This window comes from Drosophila miranda, chromosome XR, assembly GCF_003369915.1.
Source record: "Drosophila miranda strain MSH22 chromosome XR, D.miranda_PacBio2.1, whole genome shotgun sequence".
Taxonomy (NCBI): Eukaryota; Metazoa; Arthropoda; class Insecta; order Diptera; family Drosophilidae; genus Drosophila; species Drosophila miranda.
Window position 1 is genome coordinate 29,662,192 of NC_046674.1, and position 20,897 is coordinate 29,683,088.

At 46.3% G+C, this 20,897-nt stretch overlaps 1 protein-coding gene across 8 annotated transcripts in view; it reads right to left on the minus strand.

Moving 5' to 3' along the window:
- Nucleotides 1–20,897, minus strand: part of LOC108151943 (fasciclin-2) — an 80,270-nt gene that overhangs the window by 21,192 nt on the left and 38,181 nt on the right. For 5 of the 8 annotated variants that reach the window (XM_033386285.1, XM_033386286.1, XM_017280874.2 and 2 more), the window contains exons 3-4: nt 3,647–3,821; nt 3,201–3,248 (exon numbers count right to left, since the gene is read on the minus strand). In XM_033386285.1, the coding sequence (XP_033242176.1) occupies nt 3,201–3,248; nt 3,647–3,821 (223 nt within the window). The remainder of the gene's footprint in view (nt 1–3,200; nt 3,249–3,646; nt 3,822–20,897) is intronic. The other 3 variants (XM_033386289.1, XM_033386288.1, XM_033386287.1) reach the window with 1 other exon arrangement.

A 20,897-nucleotide genomic window follows, 5' to 3' on the forward strand; every position in this document is an offset into this window, starting at 1 on the left:
CTTTATTTTGTTTGTGCTTGATTGTCTCTTGGGTACATCATTGTGGTTGTCTCTGTCACACAAGCATCTCGCCTCTCGCTCGCACACACCATCTCCCTCCCTCTTTTTATAAAATCCTATTGGCGCCTTGGGGACTCTCGTTTTTTTATTGCATTTCTTTTGGCCGTTAGATGCGCATCAAGATGGCGCTTTTGTCGTTGTTTCGACTGCGATTGTCGTTGTTATTGAATCCTGGAATGAGCCACCAGGGAGCAGGAGCCGTGATTCAAGGAGACGCGAGTCTGCTGCACGGATTTCCCTGCATTCATAGTAACATACTCCTGCATCTGCCACAATCTTCGACATTTATCTGTCGTCTGTTATGCCCTCTGTTCTGCTGACACGGACAATGGCTTCCACACGCTCACAATCCACAGAGCGATCTTGCAATCAACAGATCAGCTGTCTCTCCTCTCCTGAAGTCTGTCTTATCCCAAGGGAATGCCCTAGGAGGGATCCACCTCTTAATCTTTTGGGAGGGATTCTCCCTAGTCCAGTCTCCCCGAAATCTAATCCAAAGTGATGAATCTCCACTTCACTCCCACCATCCTTCATAATGCATGCCACTCCACAAATTACTGGCACAATTCAAAGCCCTGATCTACTGCCATGCTTGCAGCTGGAGGCAAGCCCCCAAATGTCAGTCCCCACAAAGCAGCAGCAGCGGCAGCGGCAGCGGCGGCGGCAAAAAGCCCCCAAAAATGCGGACAATGCACGGCCGCAGAACTATGCCGAACTTAATCGTTTTAATTAACTCGAGGAGGGGGCAAAAACAACGCCTCTGACGCACCCCCTTCTGTCGAAACCCCGTTGGGTTTTTGGCAGCTTAATTACATTTCGCGCCTGCAAATATGCAATGCAGAAAACGGTGCGCACTGTCCAGAGTGGGTGTGGGTGTGGAAGTGTGTGGGGCGTGGGGCGTGGCGCCTCCCCCAAAAAAACAGTCAGCGAAAAGCCCAAACCAAAAAACAACAGAAGGAAAGTATGTGCAGCACTGGAAAGGGGCCATATCCTGGGAATCACGAAATCAGCGAAAGTATCGCTCAAGCAAGGGTTTCGTTTGTGTACCGACTTTGATCGGAACTGAAGAGGATTACCGATCGAAATATACGACATTTCATTCCGTTTCTTGGAAGCCCAAGAAACTTATCCCTGAGGTGTGTTCTACGATGATGAAAAGAGAAGAGCCATTGCTTCAGCGATTATCGGATTGCCGATAGTTTTCGATAAATTCTGGAAATATGCGGTATTTGAAGCCGGAAAAAGTATTTTTCGGACTCTACCACAAAAAAAGGGTATCCCAAATGGAGAGAGCACATATCGCCTCCACAGAGCACATATCATCTGTAGGAGCCAGGGATATGCATAGCGAGAGAGAAAATGGTCCCTGGTGTCTGGTTTCTGGCCATCGAAGTAAACGCGCGAGTGCGTGTGTCTGATGCCTGATGGGATGTGATGTGGATGCCAGACTTTCCAGCATAATTTCCATCCAGCAAGCGATAATTAAAGCTAAGCAAATAAAGAAATACCCACACACACAGCAAATAGTGGCACTCGCAGAACCCTAAAAATGCTGTTGGCCAGCTGGAAATATGAGCAAAAAATAATACAACATTTTTTTTGGGCCAAAGCCAAACATGAAAATTTGCACTCGCCCAAGTTTTGCTTCTCCTTGCCTGAACCCCTGAACCTCTGAATTCTGAACCTCTGAACCTCTGAAGAGGAAAACGAGGTTAATTGGCACGCAATCGAGGGGTGGTTGCCCCCTCGGGGGTTCACCCTTTTTCAAGCGGGGAAAGAAGGGACTGAGAGCTAAGCATTGGCCGGGTCCGGTGTCGAGCCCGTCCCCCACCGCCCCACCGCCCCACCTCCCCATTTCAGGGTCAGTCGGCAGGCAAATTAATTAACACGATTTCGCTTTTCACACGCACACCTCCCATCACTCGTTCTTTGCAAGTCCGGATCTGAATATATTGCCCAAGAATTCCCATTCGCATTTTCCACCGCAGTTTCCTCTTGCGCATTTCCCTTGGCTTCTGTCTGATATGTTTCCCAGGAGCCTAGAAAAAAGAAAAGCTTTCACTCGGATTCCTTGATTGATTTCGCCAGCGAATGCAATTTTCCGTAATTTCTTTTGGGGCAATGTTGGGATTTTTTGCAATTGGAAGATTGGAAGTTTTTTCGCTTCGACACTGACAGAAGCAGCTCCAAGCCTTAGTTCTCTTTGTGATGACTGTACCTGTAGTAGTATAGACAGGTGTGTGAAGATATCACATGATGTTCTTCAACTTTATCAGCGGATATTTCCTTTCTGTGACGCAAACAACTGTACCTTCAGCCAGAAATCGAATTCTGGCAGATCTCATTCCATACACACTTTCTCTGTACTTTCTTCTGCCAGAACTCACTCTCCAATTCAGGCTCTAATGTCTGGTCGACTCTCCGCAGAGTATCTCCATCTATAAGATTGATTTGTCACACAGTTCTTAATCATAAGTGGATGAGGGGGGGTTAGTACAACAGCTAATTGAATGGAATTGCATGAGGAGAGCAAACCATCGCTGATGGCAAAGGATATGAGGCGGAGGATGGATGTGTGTGTGTGTGTGTGTGTGTCAAAGGTCGGATGTCAAATGGCCACGCAAAATGCATTTCTCTCCGTATTACATAGTGAGTTAACAACAAATGAAAACAAATCAAATCAAAGTTAAACAATTAATCATGCCACAAAAAATAAGAACATCAACAAGAGAGCAGGAGCGGGTCTACGAGGGGGAAGACTTCGGAAGAAGACACCGAAAATGCCATCCGAAATACCCTTGCAGAATCAAAAATGCTCTAGGCTAGAGAGGAATCCTCAGAGAACGGCCTTCCGATGGAAGGATACATGCATTCGACTACAATCTTGGGTGTGTACTGTACTTTTTGAAGCCTTATTTGCTCATTTTTCATTCTGCTAGGGTATGGGATTTGAGAGGTTTGGGTTCTCTGTTCATTTCTTCGAGTCTTTCTGGTTACTGCGGAGTTTTTATTCTTGCAATTACTCTGAATACTGAATACTGGTTGCAGTTACTGTTACTGTTACTGGGGAGGTTACTTTTAACAGTCTCTGTGGCACTGTTTACTATGAAATGTTGTTGCATGTCGCGACTTTCACTTACGCTTTCCTTCTATTCCCCTTGGAATCGTACAGTGGATCATAATTGGGCCTACAATTCAATACGGGGTATATGGTATACGGATATATCAGTGTTTGGATTTAGGAGCACTCTGCACTTGAATGCACCCAAAAAGAGCGAACCAAGATTAAGCCAAGAGAATGGCGGCGAATGATACTCCACCTAAGATCTATGCATGGATTCATTCGTAGATTCATTTCTATTTGTGGAAGAACCGAGTATTCATTCCATTGGCCTCTGGTTTTGAGTGCATTCCTGCAGATTTCTACTGGGAAAAGTGTCCGTGGTGGGTGGTGGGTGGTGTGTGGTGGGCGGTGGGCGGTGGGGTGTACAGAAAACACCAAATAAAGAAACCACACACCAATGTACACATGTGTCAGTCGGGCTGCGATGATTGGTCTGTTTGTTTTGGTGGCTTTCACACTTACGGCTTGGGCAGAATGGTGTTGTTCATGTTGTCCTTCCACTGCAGATCGGCCACCAGGGCTGGCTCCGGCACTGTCGGTCGGCAGGTGAGGATCAGGGACTTGCCCACCGGCTTGCGCTGGACCTCCTGCATCGGAAGGATCTCTAGACTGGGCATCAGATCCGCGTGGCTCAGCTCTGCGAATAGAGGAGAAGAGAACAAGAGAAGGGGAGAGTGTTAAAGTGTGCGTTAAAGAGACTGTAAAATGGTTGGTGGCCTTTGTTTTTTTTCTTCTACGCGAGTGTCTGCTCCATCGCTGTGGCCTTTTTTTCCACAGCTCATTTGCACAGGCGAGTAAATTTAAATTAATTTTAATTGCCTCGCTGCCGCGAACAAAGGCGGGGGGCAGAGCGGCGGTGCGCCACAGTGGGGGGGAGACAGTGACTGTTGGACCTTTGTAATTTTCGCCTCCGCTCATTATGCCCATGTGTGGCTGTGCATCTGTGTGAGTGTCAATTAAATGAAAAGCAAATTTCAATCGAAATTTCTATTGCAATTTAAGCGACATTTTTGCTAAGACATTTTTTTCTCGCGAAAAATTAATGGAAATTTCCATTGAAATTTACGCAGATTATAAAAAAGCTCTTGGGCAATACGATTTTCCTCTCTGAAAACCTTAGCTAAGTCTTTAAAGGATCTAAATCCTTATCTATTGGTATCTAAGATACTTCGATTTGTGGCCTTTCCCTTCAGTTTTCCATATCATCAGTCTATCGTTGATTGTAACAACCATGTATCACTTCTCCTACAGATTGTCCCTTCCCGTAGATATTCTCTTCTCCTCTTTCTTGAGAGCATTCCTCTCTCCTTCGGGGACCTACACAGCTTTTGTCGAGCTACTCACAAAAGTTTCTCCAGCTCCAGCCCCAGCTCCATCCTCCTCGCAGCTGAAAAGTTGCCCATTGTTCATCTAGCTAATTACCGACAATTAAACGCTCATGAAACCCCTTTGTAACGGGGTCACACAATGGCCAAAAAGACAGGGAGAGTGGCAGGGGCTACAGCCGCTCCTTAAACTTAAATCCACTGCAAAAGTTTGAGCCCCCGTCTCCTGCAACATTTTCCTTTTCATTTTCATTACAATTAAAAGCCTTTTGGCCATTTTCTTTGACATTTTATTGGACACTCTCTCAGTTGACTTGGCAGAAAGGCAGCAGGCAGCAGGCGGGCAGTAGAAAGAAAGGCAGGAGGGCAGACAAGAGCTTGGCTTAGTCCTTGGCCAAGTTCAAGTTAAGCGGCGAAGAAGAACCTTAATGGCCAATGTCCGCACATTTGTTCAGCATTTTTATGGTTCGGTCAACATTTGGCCAGAGCTTAAAGTGTAGGGCTGCCCAGGGGTGGGCTTTCCGGGGCGTGACCACCAGCGCCCCGCCGGCTGGGATCAGGCTTTCCCTTCGATGGAGCAGCCGTGCTCTCGTGGCATGTGCATTGCGATGGGTATATTGGACGACACCATGATGGCTTTAGAATGGAGTCGTTATCTGGTGTTCTGGCTTCATCCTCTTTGCCCAGTATCTACTTCTGTGATCCTGTGTCCCCAGGATTTTTTCAAACATAAATTAGTTTCAAGATCCCTTTTCTCTGAGTCCCAGGTATCTTGCGGTCGTTTCTGCTCGTTTGTTTTCAAGGTTTTTTTTGGTTTTTTTTGGTTTGTTTGTCAAGCCGCAAGTGCCGCAGCGCACAGTCGAGTGCATAAATAATTTAATGTAAACGATGCCACACACACACACACACACACACACACATCTGAGTGGTGGGGCGGGGGGCTGCGTAGTAAACAAATACCAGTGGGAGTGGGAGTGGGTGTGGGTGTGGGTGTGGGTGTGGCAGAGGGGCTGCATGCCACAGAGAGTGCATTAAACTGGCCCCCGGGCTTCAGACCCCTACACCCACGGCTGGCTCCGCCATCTCCGTCTATGGCTAGCATCTGCCGCGGCTCGGGCGAAATTAAATATGAGAAATTTATGCGACGTTGCTATTTTGCATTGCAATTAATGCAAGGCAACAAAATGGCGCGCTCTCACCCCCACCCCCATGCGGGAGCCCGAAAAAAATGTGGGAATAATGCGCGCAATAAAAAAGCACCCCTCCCGCCCCGCCACACAAACAAGGCGGGGCAACTGGCAAATGCTCTTCTTCGAAAGCGAAGAAGAAATCTATTCAGAAAAGACGCGGCCTGTGAGGTGTGTTCCCGGGGGGACACCGAAACGCGTGTGTCCTTCATTTTGCTCACTTCGGAATGTTCTTTCAGGCTGTTTGCTTGTCGATTAAACACATTTCCAGTCGATTATTTATCGAATGTTTAAGCCCGTGTCAAGGCTGACGCATCTGGTGTCTCAGAATCGAATTGGAATCACCTTCACGATCACTTCTTGCTCACTTTTTGCCCCTTTATCTTTGTAGCCATTACTCGTACTCTCTCCCTCTCTCGCTGTCTCTGTCTGTCTTTCGCCATTACTCTTCCTTACTCTCTCTATTGCCATTACTCTTCCTGTCCGTCTTTATCTGTCGTTCGCCTCGCATTCTCTTTCTTCTGAAAAATGAAAGGGCATTCAGCGGCGCGCTGGCTCTTCTCTGGCGGTGCTGGCGCCTTATGCTTAATTTATATTTATTTTATTTTAAATGCATGTTGCATAAATAAAGGCACTGGCGCACACACGCACAGACGCGCACACACACATGTGCACACATTATCTTTCTACCTCTTTTGAGCTCATCCTTCGTCCCCCTCCCCTGCCCACCTCTCTCTCACTCTCTCCCTCTCTCTTCCTCTCTTTTCCTGGACCCCCGAGGACTGTTTTGTGCGGGTGTGTTCGTGTGTGTTCGTGTGTGCGTGCTGCTTTTCCGGACGCCGCATAAATAAACAAGCGGTTAAGAATTATCGCGAGGCTCAGAGGAACGCTCAAAAGAGAGCAGAGAAAAGAGAGACCGAGCACTACACGATAACCACTGGAGCTATTTTCCACCGTCGCGACGGTAAACTTTGACATTCGCAGTGAAAACCGTGAAAACAGAGAAAGCGAAGAGAGGGCCGCCTTTGAGCCGGGCTCTGGAGAACGGCGAGATGCGTGAAAGATCAGGGACTTAGCTTCTTCGGAGATCTTTCGAAGCCAAAGGCGGAGCCCCGAAATACTGCCAGCACTGTTCCATTGGCATCCTTTTTGCGTATCGGTGAAACACCGATTACTGCCGACCATTATCAAACGATGGCGCGACGGTGAAGAAGCTGTCGTCGCGTGTGTGGGTGTGGGTGTGGGCCAACTGCTGGCCATATTCTTTCCCTGAGCATCCCACTGCAATTAATTCATGGCGCGCACAGAAAATATTGTTGAAAAACAATTAAAAACTGCACATTAAAAGGCCAATGGCTGGAAAAATTAACACTCTCTTCCCAGGCTTTACCCACTTTTAAAGCTTTAAATGCAGCAAATGCCTTTTATTTTTCTGCCTTTTCCTGCGTTTATTGCCAGAGACAGGCGGAGGGAGGGCGAGTGAGAGAAGGAGAGAGCCGCGGCAAAAGTTAAAATTAATATTTGTTTGCTTAAAAGTTGGGTAGCTCTTTCGTTTCGTTTCGTTTGGTTTTTTTTTTGCTTTGGCCAGACCAAAAAATTGTTGATTTATGTAATCCCTGGCACGCCCACGGCCATGGCCACGCCCTACCACCCACCCGCCCTGCTGCTACCCGCCCGAAAAGTTAGTTTTTGAATTATGACTGCAAAATAGTTCCCGCTCCGGCGACAAAAAAAAAAACAAAAAACAGCTTACGCTTACGGGCAAATATTGTCCAGCCTCCCTCTGCCACTTCCTCCGCCCCCACCCGAGCGTGGGGCGTGCACAAGTGGCGTGTGCCCCAAGACCTGAGCCGCGTCCAAAAATAGACTTCAATCGCATATCGAGAGCAGCCTAAATTTACTCTCAAGAGAGAACCAGAGAAACACGACGAAGTGAGAGATCAAAGGGAACGCTTGAGAGAGGTCTGCCAGACTGAAAGGAGATCAATATTTATGGCGCTACACTGCAAGGAATCCTGTAGTAGCTTCTAGTGCCTAAAGAGGCGGCAGGAAGAACTCGAAGGAGAGTCGCACAGGGCACAGATGGTTGGGGTGTGTGGATCCACCAATCAAACCACCATCAGAGATAAATGATACTGAATGCTGCTCCAATCAATAAGGATTCAATAACCAACCCCGTCTCACTTGCTTAAGCAACAACAAAAATACCCTCGATGTACTGCGATTTATCGAGAATTAACGTGCAGAAGATTATTTGTGTCAAATAACTAGATCTAATAACATTACACGGCTGATAACAGTTTCTACGGTCTACGAGTATTTACACATGTTTTCCGAACTCCAGAAAAGGGCAGTGTTGCATAACAACTCCATCGACAGTGCTGGAAAGCGCGTGACCATTGCGGGGCAGTGTGCGCCAATTCAAATGCCTATTGATGGATGGATTTGTTTCAGTGCACTCCTCCCTCTCTGAGGCTTACCTTGAGGCAGAGGTGGGTGGGTGTGTGTGGGCGGGTGGCCATTCAAGGCCAAATTTATTTGCACAATAAAAACATAAAAGGGGCACGGCCTCCCACTGTACCCCTCTGTAGCCTATATGCTCGGCATATTTGATGGCATTACCGTTAGGCATGCATATATCTCTCTCCTACTCCCTCTTTCCTGCTCTGCAGACAGTCCTCTCTCTCTCTCTCTCTCTCTCTCTCTCTCTCTCGCGCTCTCTAGCCTTCCTATCCACTGTTTGCACTCGTTATAATATTTTCCCGTTATGTTGGCTTTTCCTTCCTTCTCGCTCTCGGTCTCCCTCTCTCTTGCGCTTTTGTTTCGCTCCTTCTTTCGGCTTCGGCTGCCGCGTCTGTGCTGACATGTTGCATACTTTTGTGCGACGTCGGCGACAGGAAACTGGAACAGCCGCCGCCTCAAGTGGTTGCCCCACCACCCGCACCCGCGCCCGCACCCACGCCTCCGTCCATGCCCCCGCCCCGCACTTCCACCCGCACTGCATCGCTTTGGATGCCTTTTGAATTTTTAAATAGGCCAACGAGTGGAGGGGGGATGCCACGGGAAGAATGAGCAGACAGACATTGACAATTTTACTTCGTTTTGCCCATACCCTTTCGACACCCTCGAATACCCCGGAGGTTATATTGCACATATGGAGATATGTTCTTTCAGAAGTTAATGCTAAGATGCCACAGATCCTCTAGCAGGTAGTCGGGACACTATAGATATAGTTCCTCAAAAAAGAGGAACTACTCGGATTTTCCTCATTCAGGAATCTAAGCCCAATACCTGCCGAATTGGCTTGTCATGCGGCAGCGCCCTTCGGTCGATCGTCTTCGCTTGTGGCTGGAAGTGGCAGTGCCTGCCAGACGCTCTCCCAATACATTTGCGAATGGTTTTCGCTTGAGAAATGTACTTTCTTTGCTGTTAACTCGTTAATATTTATGTTAGGGGTATCGCCGTAGTCCCTATGCCATAGAATACCATTGCTTTTTCGCTGGCTGTTCCTTATCCTTTTGTGTCTTTGTGATTTGACTTGAAATTTTCGTCGTGTGCCACACTTCAAGGCACACTCAAGTGGCAAAGGGGCACACACTCTATTTTTATGATTGTCGCACGGGCTGTGATTGTGTGGGTGCCACCCACACCCGTCTGTCTGTCTGCCTGTCTGCCTGCCTGCCTGCCTGTCTGTCTGTCTGTCTGTGTGTCTGCCTGTGTGTGTGGTAATTGCTGCCATTTGCACGCTTCAGACGCCTCAATGCATGCAACGAGCGAGCAGGGGTATGTGTGGCATATGGAATATGGTACATACATATGTACGTATCCACATATGTAGATCTAGTTGTATTTCGTTGTAGGAGATTCTTCTCCGATTCGTGATCCCAACAACACTCTGGCTGACCTTCAAGGATTATCAGTTTTCGGGCGATAAATTACTCTCTAATTGGCAAAAAAATGTGTTCTTTTGGTTTCGCCTCTGGTTTTGCACTTGAAAAAGTCAGCGACCCAGAAACCCAGTGGCAAAGTTTTTACCTCACCCCCAACCCCCAACCCCTCTGCCCATGCCCCCGCTCTTTCTGTGTTTCTTCCATTCAGTCGATTGCTAATACAAATGAGGTCATTATAAGAGCAGGAGAGAGGGCGACAGAGCGGTAGAGATAGAGAATAATGGCAGCAGCCAAGTGGCGACAAAGTAGTTAAAGTTTTTATCTCTTTGTTACCCCACTGCCCTGTGCCTCGTGCCTCGTGCCCCGTGCACCCACTGCTCCGTGCCACTGCAGTTTCGGGGGAAAGACTATAAAATGGCAAATGAAAAGTTGATGAGCATTGAACAAGCAGCAGCGGAAAACACCCAGCAACTGGTTGCGAAAACTCTCCTGCTGCTTCTGATGCTCGGGAAAACTGTTGAACTGCAGCCGGGAAAACTCTGCTAAGTAAGCACTTAGCACTTGAATGCACACCAACACACACACACACACACACACACACACCACACTTTCTTGGCGGATAATGCGGGGACTGGGTTTGCGGATTGTGGGATTTGGGGGTGTGGAAAAGCCGGGAAAAGCCAAGAAAACCGTGAAAAGGCGCCAAGTGACAAGCCCCAGGGCACGTAATAAGGGGTTAAAATGTTCTGTTTTTCGAAAGGGAAATATGATTGGAATGGGCGGCCCAGCATGTCGTTCGGTAGAGTGTTATGAAAGCCCCCTCCTGGAGTTCTTATATAGGAAAATGCAGAAATTATGAAAACAGGGCTAAGAATTTCTGTTTAAGAGCGGAAACGAGTTGAAAGTATAAGAGTTTGGCAGTAAAAGAATTACTATTATGATTTAAGAACAGGCACAAGAACAGTATGTTGGATCCATAGTGGGTATAAGAGCAAACTTATAATGTAGAAGAGAGTAAATATGATATGAGAGAACTTGTGAGAGGGGAATACTGGATCGAGAGCACGTGTGGGAGCGGATTTGCGGTATAAGGACTATTATGATATGAGAGCACGTATAAGAGAGTAAATATGATATAAGAGAACGTATGAAAGCGGCATATTGGTATGAATAGTATGACCTCATTCTCATATCACCTCATGACGCCATCTTTTTATCAAGAAACAAGCTGTTTCTAACTTGAAGAAAACGAAAAAAAAGCGTACAAAATGGTGTTAACAATTTTGTATTCAAGTGAAAGTTAATATGTATTTTATAGAATTTTCATTAACTGATCCAGCTCTGTGGGGCTAGCTTCTGGGCTACTGGGTCGTACCAATCACGCTTAGGTAATTATTTTAGTACTTTCCAAGCCTTCGCATGCCACACCTGTATATTTCAATAAAAACTAGTAATATCCTTTCACTGATAGTTTCATGCTTAGTTTCATGGCATTCCTTAGATTTGTCTTAACCGTATTGACCTGGCTTGAAACCCGCTCAATTTCCGCTTTTGACCACGGCCTTGATAGCATTTGCAGTGCAACAGCTGCCAGCTCAAGAAATCTGCGGCTTCCACCAGAATCTTTGCAGAAGTAAGCCTCACTCAAAAACCTAGTGCTGTCGCTGGTATTCACCATTTTCTCGCCTTATTAATTTTGAATATTTTCAACTTTCAAGTGCTCCAAAATTGTCCTAATTCCACTTTTCTTAGCGCACAAGATTTTGTTGACGCAAAAAAGTCAACCTGTTGTAGAATTTCTAAATTATCTGGTAGACTAGTGTTGGTATTGGCAAATATCGTTAGAAAATAATGATGAGCCGGCCCCGTTGTATCACTTTTTATGTAACCGGTGGCCACATTAAAAATGGTGAAAAAAGCCAAACAATGTCTTAAATTCACAAGTTTTTCCCGCATTTGTTGTTCAAAAAAGCCAGATCTGGCGTAGTAGGCAGCACTGATAATGCCGGACAAGAGGATAATAATGGATGGAGAGTAAGAACAAGAGGGACTTTATAATACGACAGTTTCCGATCGAAGCCCATGAAACGAAACATTTTTCACCTTAAGCCTTGTATAGTATGCAGATTAAAGCTCATAAATTACAAATACAACAAAGAAACGCAGTACACAAGAGTGCGGTATTTGTATTGGGAATATATCAGAATTGGGAATCACAAGAAGTAAGCGCTTGTATAAGTGATCATCCACAAGTTCTACAGAGGAGCAACGGCATTCACAAGATATTAACGTTAATAATTATAGGATTTGCAGCCATATAAATCGAAAATCTGTTTCAATGGCAGCGCACATCCGCCATTCGCCATTCGCCATTCGCCATCCGCCAGCCGCCAGCACGAATTTCTTGGTGCGGTGAAAAGCCGTTGGAAAGCTGGAAAGCTGTCGCAAAGTTTTTCAATCACTGCGAATGAATCGGTGGCGGGTAGAGAAGGACAGAGAGGGCGAGAAACAGATTTCAGGTCGCCTCTGCTGCGGTGGACCAACGTTTGATATATTTAAAACTCGCTTCCCCGAACGAAAACAGAAATATGGCGGAGAACCTGGCGCGGGCAAGATGGCAGGATGATGGCAGGATGGGAGTTGCTTGCAGTCAAGTATTAAGCGCCGCGAAACTGAAAGTCGCCTCTTACAATAAAAAAAAAAAAAAAACTAGGAGTAAAGTGAAAAAACGTGGCACCAGCAACAGAAATTGCATATAGAAGTTGAGCTTATTATGTGCGTAAAACTTTGGCCGTCCTCGTCCCCAGCATCCCAGCATCCACAGCATCCCAGCACCTTCCCCGTCTACAGCCCATGCTCATCCGCAGCCTTGTCTTCGCTCTCATCCTCATCCTGGTCGCCGTCGACGCTTGCTTTTAAGTTACTTTGCGTATTAAGTAAACTTCACTGATAAAGTTCCGCCCTGGGATAAGAGAAGAACTACGAGCAGAATCGCGAGAGTAGGATGCAGGGCAGCAAAGCAGGAATACCCTGCTAGAATATAAAGATATAGAAGATGGTGAGACTCCAGCGAAGAGAACGAGAGAATGCTAATTGGAAGTCTGAGAATTCTGATGTGAGCCGCATATATCCTTGTGGACCAAACACTCATTCATTTGGGAGGAATATAATCCAAAAAGATTGATATCTTCAGAAGTACAGATGGGGAAATTGGAAACAGCTTTTGGAAAGGGTATTCGACTGATGGCTGAGTGTACCAAGGGTACCCCCGTATGATTAGGGGTAGTAGACGGTGGTTTGCATCCAGAAAATGTACCTTTCACTGTTGCTCTGTTGCATCTCCCAGACATCACCTTCACTCCTCACTCCCACTCTCTCCCCCTTCACCTATTCTTTTCTGACGCTCTTTTCCTTTCTCCCTTCTTTCCCACTCTCTGGAATCTCCTCTTTACTCCTTCTGGTCTCTCGCTTCCATTTTATTTTCATTTTAAGTGCTGGAATATGTCTTGTTAAGTAAGCAGTTAGTTTTTTGGTGCCCCATGTAGTCACTTCTGCCTCTGCCTCTGCCTCTGCCTCTGCATCCGCCCCTGCCACACACACACAAAATGTTTCGCAAAGTGTTTCTCCTAGACCTGCCCCACGCAGCCCCTGGGGCAGGCCTATGCCATGCCACTTGGTACTTGGTTAGCGCAAGGTTCAACCGTCAAGGCAAAAGTTACAATGTTCACTCTCATTTTTTTTCGGTTCCTCCTCCCTGTACCTTCTTCCCATCCTTTTTCTCCCGTTTCTTGGATTTCCTCTCTCGGCTTTTTTTTTGTATTGTGCCAAAAGTTTTGTTGTCTCTTATTTTTCTTTCGTTACTTTTTGTAGAAAACTTTAAATAAACCCAAAAAGTTAGCTTTTCCGAGAATAAGGGACGAAAGTCGAACGGCTTCGTGGATAAGGCCGGCACAGGGGGACACAAGGGAACAAGGGGGCGGTCCAAAGCATTCCCCGACATCAGTAAGCCCAAGAAGTTGCCCAAATCATTGGGATTAGACGGTGTGCCCAATGCAGGGGATTGACTGGCGATAAGCTTGAAACGGTAAGTGCAACCGGTTAACCGGTTAGCTGACGGCCGGGCTTTGTGTGTGAAAAGTGCTCAAAGATCACAGAAGTAAGCCTTCAAATTAAGTCGAGACGAAAGCGAAGAGCTGCTAATTGTTTAAGCCAATTCCAGTGCCAAGGTCGGGCATTTATCGCCCTTTTATCGATCACTTGCTGAATGTTTCAGCCAATGCCAATACAAATTTATCGATAAATTGTCGACGGCCTATCTATGAATGGCTATTGATTGATGTGCTTCTAAGCCTGGCTCTTATTTTATAAGCAATTCAAATCGAATACTCCATATGTATCGATTACTTATCGATAGATTCTCTCTTGCTCTGTTTGTCATACAACAGTGACGATATGACTTGCAGTGTCTAAAGTCAATTTGTGTTGCCAGTCGAGGGCTCGGAATGCAAATTGACAATCGGCGATAGAAGATAATAGAAATCACACACACGAAAAAAGGACACATCCCTATATACGGGGAACTGTTGGGCCAATCGGCGCAACGGTGTCATCGAAGGTAAGGGGTCATCTGTCATATTTATCCAACTTATTGCCCTCCATCCCCCCCATCACCCATCGCCCATCTGCCATTGTCAATGATGAACTCGCCTCTGGCGATGAACCCTACTATCCACTCCTTATAAGTGTCTATATATATCTGTGAAATCGGGCCATCCATCACACGGCTGGCAGGACTCCGACGACGACAGCTCGATTGTCCCCGAGCCCTAAGCCGCGCGAGAAGTCGACGACTCGAGGCCTAAATCCCAAATGCAAACGTTGCAGAAATTAAAACCTGAACGAAAAAAAAGTGGGAAAAATATCAGGGAAACGTGATTTGAAGTCTTGAATACCCTGGAACTTTCGGATAGAAAATGTTTTTGAAGGGAAATCAGTTCCCAGGAAAGGATCTCAGCTCTAGATATCTTTGAAATTCCTGCTCTGTAAAGCCCTTCTGCTCTCGTATATTCTGGCAGGACAACATTTCTTATGCAAGTCGATGACATACCCTGGACTCTTAGGGTATCAAAGCCGTAGCCAAATCAAAGACCAAAATTGATGAGTGCAAAAAATATGAGTCGCCGCTGCAGATACGAGTACTCGTAGGAGAGGGCCGGCCAGCAGCTGCTTCTGCAAAACATTCTTTTTTTTTTGATCGATGGGCTGCATAATTTTCCAGCTAGAGTCCCGCGGGGAAATGGAAAAAGGCCCAGGGGCGAGGGGCGAGCGGCGAGCGGCCAGGGACCGCGGGGGCAGGTAGCCTGAAAATCGCTTCTAGCATCAAAATCGATCATCGGCGCGGGGCGCAGTGAAATTTGATTGATGGCCTGATTGAAGGCTGAGAGTGTGGCGGGGAGTGTGGTTTGCAGGGGAGTGGCATGCCGTGCCGTGCCGCAAGCATTGTTTGAGCGACTCAATTGAGCGGAAAGTTGCTTTGGCTAATTGAAAATTGTGCGACGGGATTAGAAGTAGGACTGCCCCCAAAGACAGATTAAGCCCCAGGCAGTAGGATGCATATCGAATGGGGATCGGACCACTTCCCTTAGATCCGAAGGAACGTTGTGCAGCTGGCTATAGCTTAAGCAACTAAAAAATCAATGAATTATACAAACGATGTGGATATTTTCTTGGGCAGAGTCCAGAGTGACGGCAAAGACATACCTGCAAGAAGAAAAACATAAGCAAATTATCAGATTAGTATCTAAATAAAAGTGATTCTATAGAAAAAATAATGAAATGGGGGAGGACTTCATCTAAAAGAGGCTTCAAAAGAAAATACATAAACAAATATTGGAAGAAAAAGGTGCATAGTCCATAAAGAGCTACTGTCGATTGAACTTTTAACAGAGATAATATGGATATCATACATATTGATGGTAAGCGTTCAGCAATCATCTTTAGGCACTTAAGATTCAGTTGATTCAGTGATTCACGAAACCATCTATGCGGAGCAAAGTTCCAATTGAATGGAGCCACAGACGATGGACAATGATGATTGGGGGATTGGAGCTGTTGCTCTTGAGTACGATTCTGCTGCATGATGCCTGGTGCCTGATGCCTGATGATATGCAGCGTTTATGACGATAACGACGATGGGGGCCAGCATCGCAGCAGTTGGCGCTGTTTAATGAGCGGACAGCGAGCCCCATCATCGGCCATCAGCCATCAGCCATCTACCATCAACCATCAGCAGTGGGCCCCAAATGGAATGAATAAAGCAACTGCCCCCCACGTCCCGCGTCCCGCGTCCCATGGCATTCCCTTTTCGAACAATTAGAGGAGGGAGGAACGGAGGGAGCTGAAGCTGAAGCGTTGAATTATAGCATTTGCTTGGCTTCTCCGATGATTAATTAAATGGCATTTTAATGAGGGAACGAGAAAGAGACGAATGCTCGAATTGTCATTGAGTGCAGCAACAGCAGCAGCAGCAGCAGCAGCATCCAATAATGGAAGCCCTCGATGACGTGGATGATGCGCTGCTGCCACAGAATACTCTGCTGTGGAATGTGGAATATTTTTGGTTAATTTATGCAATTGAACTTTTGTGAAAGAGAGCAATAGAGTAGGGTTTGGCGTCCTCCCTTCTCTTTCTCCCTCGGTGAAGGGTCATCTGCAGAGTAGAGTTCTGGGGCATTGAAAGAGGTAATCCTTTGGCACAAAAATAGGAGTATCGTCGCTCCCATTCGATTAACAAACCATCATTCCACTGATTGATTCTAGGGGCGTCAGTTTTCCCGTCAGTTTCAGTTTGCCATTTCCCTCATCGAATCGAGCACCCCACTTGATGGCCCCTAAAAACGATAGCGAAATGGCCGAAGCCATGAAGGAGAGAGGACTCCTTGGGCGGGGTCCCTGGGAAGACATTGTGTGGCCCATTCATTGACTCATTCACGGGTCGCGACAAAGTTGCTTTTTGAATGTCTCCGAATGGAGGTCAAGTGTCGGTCTATTCCCAATCTCCCCATCTCTCCATCGCAACGTGGATATTGTATTCATCTGCTGTACTGCAGTGTTCGGTTCTCTGTTTTTCTGTAAATTAACACCATCACACACTTTAATTGACTTCAATTAAAACAAATAATGCCCGTTTCGAATGCCATTGCACAAAGCCTTCCCCTCCCGCTCCCCCTTCTCCGCATACTCTTCTGTATCTATATCTGTATCTGTATCTGTATCTGTATCTGTATCTGTATCTGTATCTGCCTCTGCCTCCATCTCTTCTATAGTCGTATCGTAGATATGTCTGCACTATTTGTTTCGATCTTTGTCATTGTCGTTGAGAGCTAATAAAAATGCAAACATGTAACCACCAAATGCTCTCTGTCGCTCGTCAGTCCCCTCCGTCCCTGCTCAACGTTTATTGAACAATTGAATGGCAAACAAACAGCAGAAGAGGAAACTCTCCGTACAGTACCCGCTGTTCGTGATACACTTTCTTTCTTGAGCGATGATGCATGATTCACTTTGGGGTATCCGCAAATTCGCTCGCTCATTCGCTGAACCATCGGGGATACACTCTTCCAAAGAGTATGTCGAAAAACAAGAGTATGAGGGGGCCACAACAATTGCTTGGGCAATTCATTCATTTCAATTCTATTCGATTCGATTCGATTCGATTCGATTCACTCGGTTTGGTGGGCACGGGGCAGGCGGGACTACAAATATATATATATATTCAAATATGCAAAATGGAAAGCAATCTCCAGCCCACAAATCGTGTGCCACAATGTGAGGCCGTACATATGTATGTCCTGATAGAGAGTCCTTTCCCACTCGAAGAGGGGGCAAATGGGTTTCAATTGTCCATTATAATTAACAATTTCATGTGGTTTTTCATTCCACTCGCGCACTCTTCTGGGTCTTTCCAAAACGATTCGGGGAATATGCGGAAATTGGAAAGTTAATGAAAATCGTACATTTCAATTGAATTGCACTACGTGGACGAAATTTACGGTGAAGTGCGTGCAAATGTTGCGCGATTCGGAAAATGGAAAATACGCAATGGGAAATTAGTCACGCGACAAGTGACCGGGTTGTATAATCTCATTTTGTTCTTATATTTTTTATTTTTTTTGTCTCGTCCTCGATCGAGTGGCAAAACGATTGTTTAATTGCAGAAGAAATTGATAATTCTCGAATTATGATGGTTTACCAACACTGAAACTAAAATGAAATCGTCGATTATGGCATAAGGATTATAAACCATGGATCGATTGAAAAACAAATTGAATGTTCTGAAAGAAGCTTTTATTTTTGGTAAATCGCTGTCAACACAGTTTTTGACTGTTTTGCAGCACTAAACAAAGTGTGCAATCACAGTTATAAGAATGTTGATTAGATATCATCGATTGAGATCAAATCGGTTGCATAATAAATGGAATATTTGTGAATATATCTTCGTTAACGAGTTTCTAACACTGGTTTTTGATTGCTTTCGTAATCTTATTGGTGTGCTGTCGTAGATTTAATTATTTGAACATAAAAGTGAAAATCAACTTAAGCTATATTTAAAACTGATTAAGTTTGAAAGTGTTAAGCGACACTAGTCTCATTGTTAGCACTGGCGCCACTTCGTTTACCAACCCCGAAAGTAAGCCAAAGCCGTGGCCAAAACATAAGATTCACATCAAATATCACACATTTTCTTTCAGTGCCTGGTGGTTTTTCCCTCTCGTCTTTCGCAAAAGTTTTCATCATAAACAATTACCGATTGGAAAAACAGCAGCAGCAAAGGAGGAAAGCCCTTTTTCATTTGATGTTAAACTTTTTGATAAGCAGCAGGCCCTGGTCACTCCCCGAAAATTGCCCAAAGAAACCCCACAATTGAAAGGTGACCCTTCCAAAGCGCCCAGCCTCATCTTCTGGGGGGTTTGGGGGCCTCTGGTCTCTGGCTTCTGGCTTCTGGTGTGGTGTCTGGTGTGGAGTCTGAGGTTTGGTTCTCGGTCGCTGGTGGTGTGGGAGCATTAAATATTTAATTAAATTCAGGCAGAAACCGCAGGCCCAGTTCCCGGTCCAGGTCCAGGGTCTAGAGGGGGATGCCGTCTAAGAAAGTAACCAAATGAAATGCTTTTTGCGGTTGGCATTGAAATGAAATGAAATGAGTGCCCCTTCCCCTCTGCCCCGCCGCCTCGCTGCCACTTTGCCACCGACTGTGACTGTGACTCCGACAACGACCCCGATATTCGTAGAGTGCAACAGAAGCAGCATCGGCAGCAGCAGCAGCAGCAGTGGCAGTGGCAGTGGCAGTGGCAGTGGCACTTGAAAATGCCACTGACAACCAAAAGGGAAATTTATAGCAAAAATGTATGTATTGTTGCACAGGATTGTGGCTGTTGCAAGTTGCGCCGTTGCCGCACTGTTGCTTGTTGTGGGAACAGCCGCAATGGAGGAGGGGGGTCTACGCAAAATATTTCCATACTTTTATTGCAAATATCTCATTCGCTCGCCCTTTCTCTCTCTCTTGGAGCTGTCTGTATTTCTGTCCGTCTGGCGGAGAGGAGAGGAGAGACCGTTTCTCGGGCTCCCCCCGCTCAACAGACATGTGTCAAGTTTTTGGGGTCTCGGGATCCATTCATATGCATTGCCATGTTTTAAATGCTGCCTACCCATCCACCGTCACGGCTCATAAATCACTTTGTAAAATGTGCTACGCGTCTGGGCCCCACAACTCCCAACTCCTGGCTTCCACCTCCTGTCTACCGACTCCTGGCTCCCATCTCCTGCTAATTCCACAGCCAGAGGAGCGGAGGAGAAGGCTCTGGCTCTGCCTCTGGCTATGGCCTGCTCTTTTCGTTTACGCCTCATTTAAAAAGCAGCTCCAAAAAAAAAAACCAAGAATAAAAAGCGAAGGGATGAACAAAAGTTTAATTGTAATAAATTTGCCACATACTTTGGCCCCCTGTCTTTTCGGGGGTCACCTTCCTTCGAGAGTAATGAAATGCTAAACAGACAACAGACACTTGTTGCCTCCTCCTCTGCGTGGCAGCCACGCCTCCACTCCACTCCACTCTACTCCACTCCACCCGTTTTGGGAGTCTGAAGTCTTGAGCTTCACACATGACACATGGCGTAGCAAAAAGTAAAAACAACAAATGGAAAACGAAAGAAGACCCACCCAGACAACAAGACAGTTTTATGACACTTTTGGCTGTCGGGGAACATTCTATTGGAACGGGAAATGGGAAATGGGAAATGGGCAATGGGCAATGGAAAATGGAAAATGAAATGAAGACTTGAATGAAAACTTTGAGAACTAATTGAGGACCCAACTCGAAAGACAATTAGGAGAAGTTTTCGCTATAGAGAGTAATTGAAATGAGAGCTTTACTCGCATTCTGTATCGTTTAGTGTTTACATGAGAATGGCAATTAGTGTGGCAGTGCAGTTGCTGAATGGCAGTACAGTCCGTCCCTCCTTGTGTCATTTTTCGTCGTGCAACATGAATGAACCAAATGTTTGCCAGAGAAATTGAAGCTGAGAAAACCCATAATGGAAAGCACTCAAAAGTTAATCTCAAGCTAAGGCTTCAGCTTGGGGGATCCGAGCATTTTTCGTGGGATAAGACGTACGCGCATAGAGGAATAGAGGCTTAGAGCTCTAAGAAGTCCATCGGGTGGAATCGGAGGAGTAGAGGCCATAAGGCCATAAGACGATAAGCCAGGAGCCCATATGCATGGATATGCATATTTGGGGGGTGGGGGCTGTCATAATACCATCCACCTTATCATCCATGGCAAATCAGGACATTAATTGGGCCACACACACACACACACACACACCGAAGGAGGAGGCACCGAAGGATGTGATGTGTCGCTGCTGCTGCTGTCAATGCTCGGGCGAGCACAAAAGCGACCCCATCTGAATGCAGACGTTGCATGCAACTCCTTAATGGCATAAGCGCTGCCACGGGAGTGCTACTTAAGACGCCGCTTCCCCGATTCCCCGATTCCCCGATTCCACGCTGCTCCTGCTCTAAAGGCCCTCTCTCCACCGGGTCGAACGGCTCTAACGGCTCTGGCTGGAATATAGATGCACAGATAATGCGAGGCACACGACCAGGCCAGGGATTGAGTGAAAAGGATTTCCCTCGTTGACAACGAACCAGCTCCTTCGACAGCTCCTTCGTCCTACGACAAGTGACTTCGACACTGCCGCCGCTTCACTTGGGGCGTGAATTGAGGAAACAAAGTGAGGCAAAAAAGGAAGTCGTCGA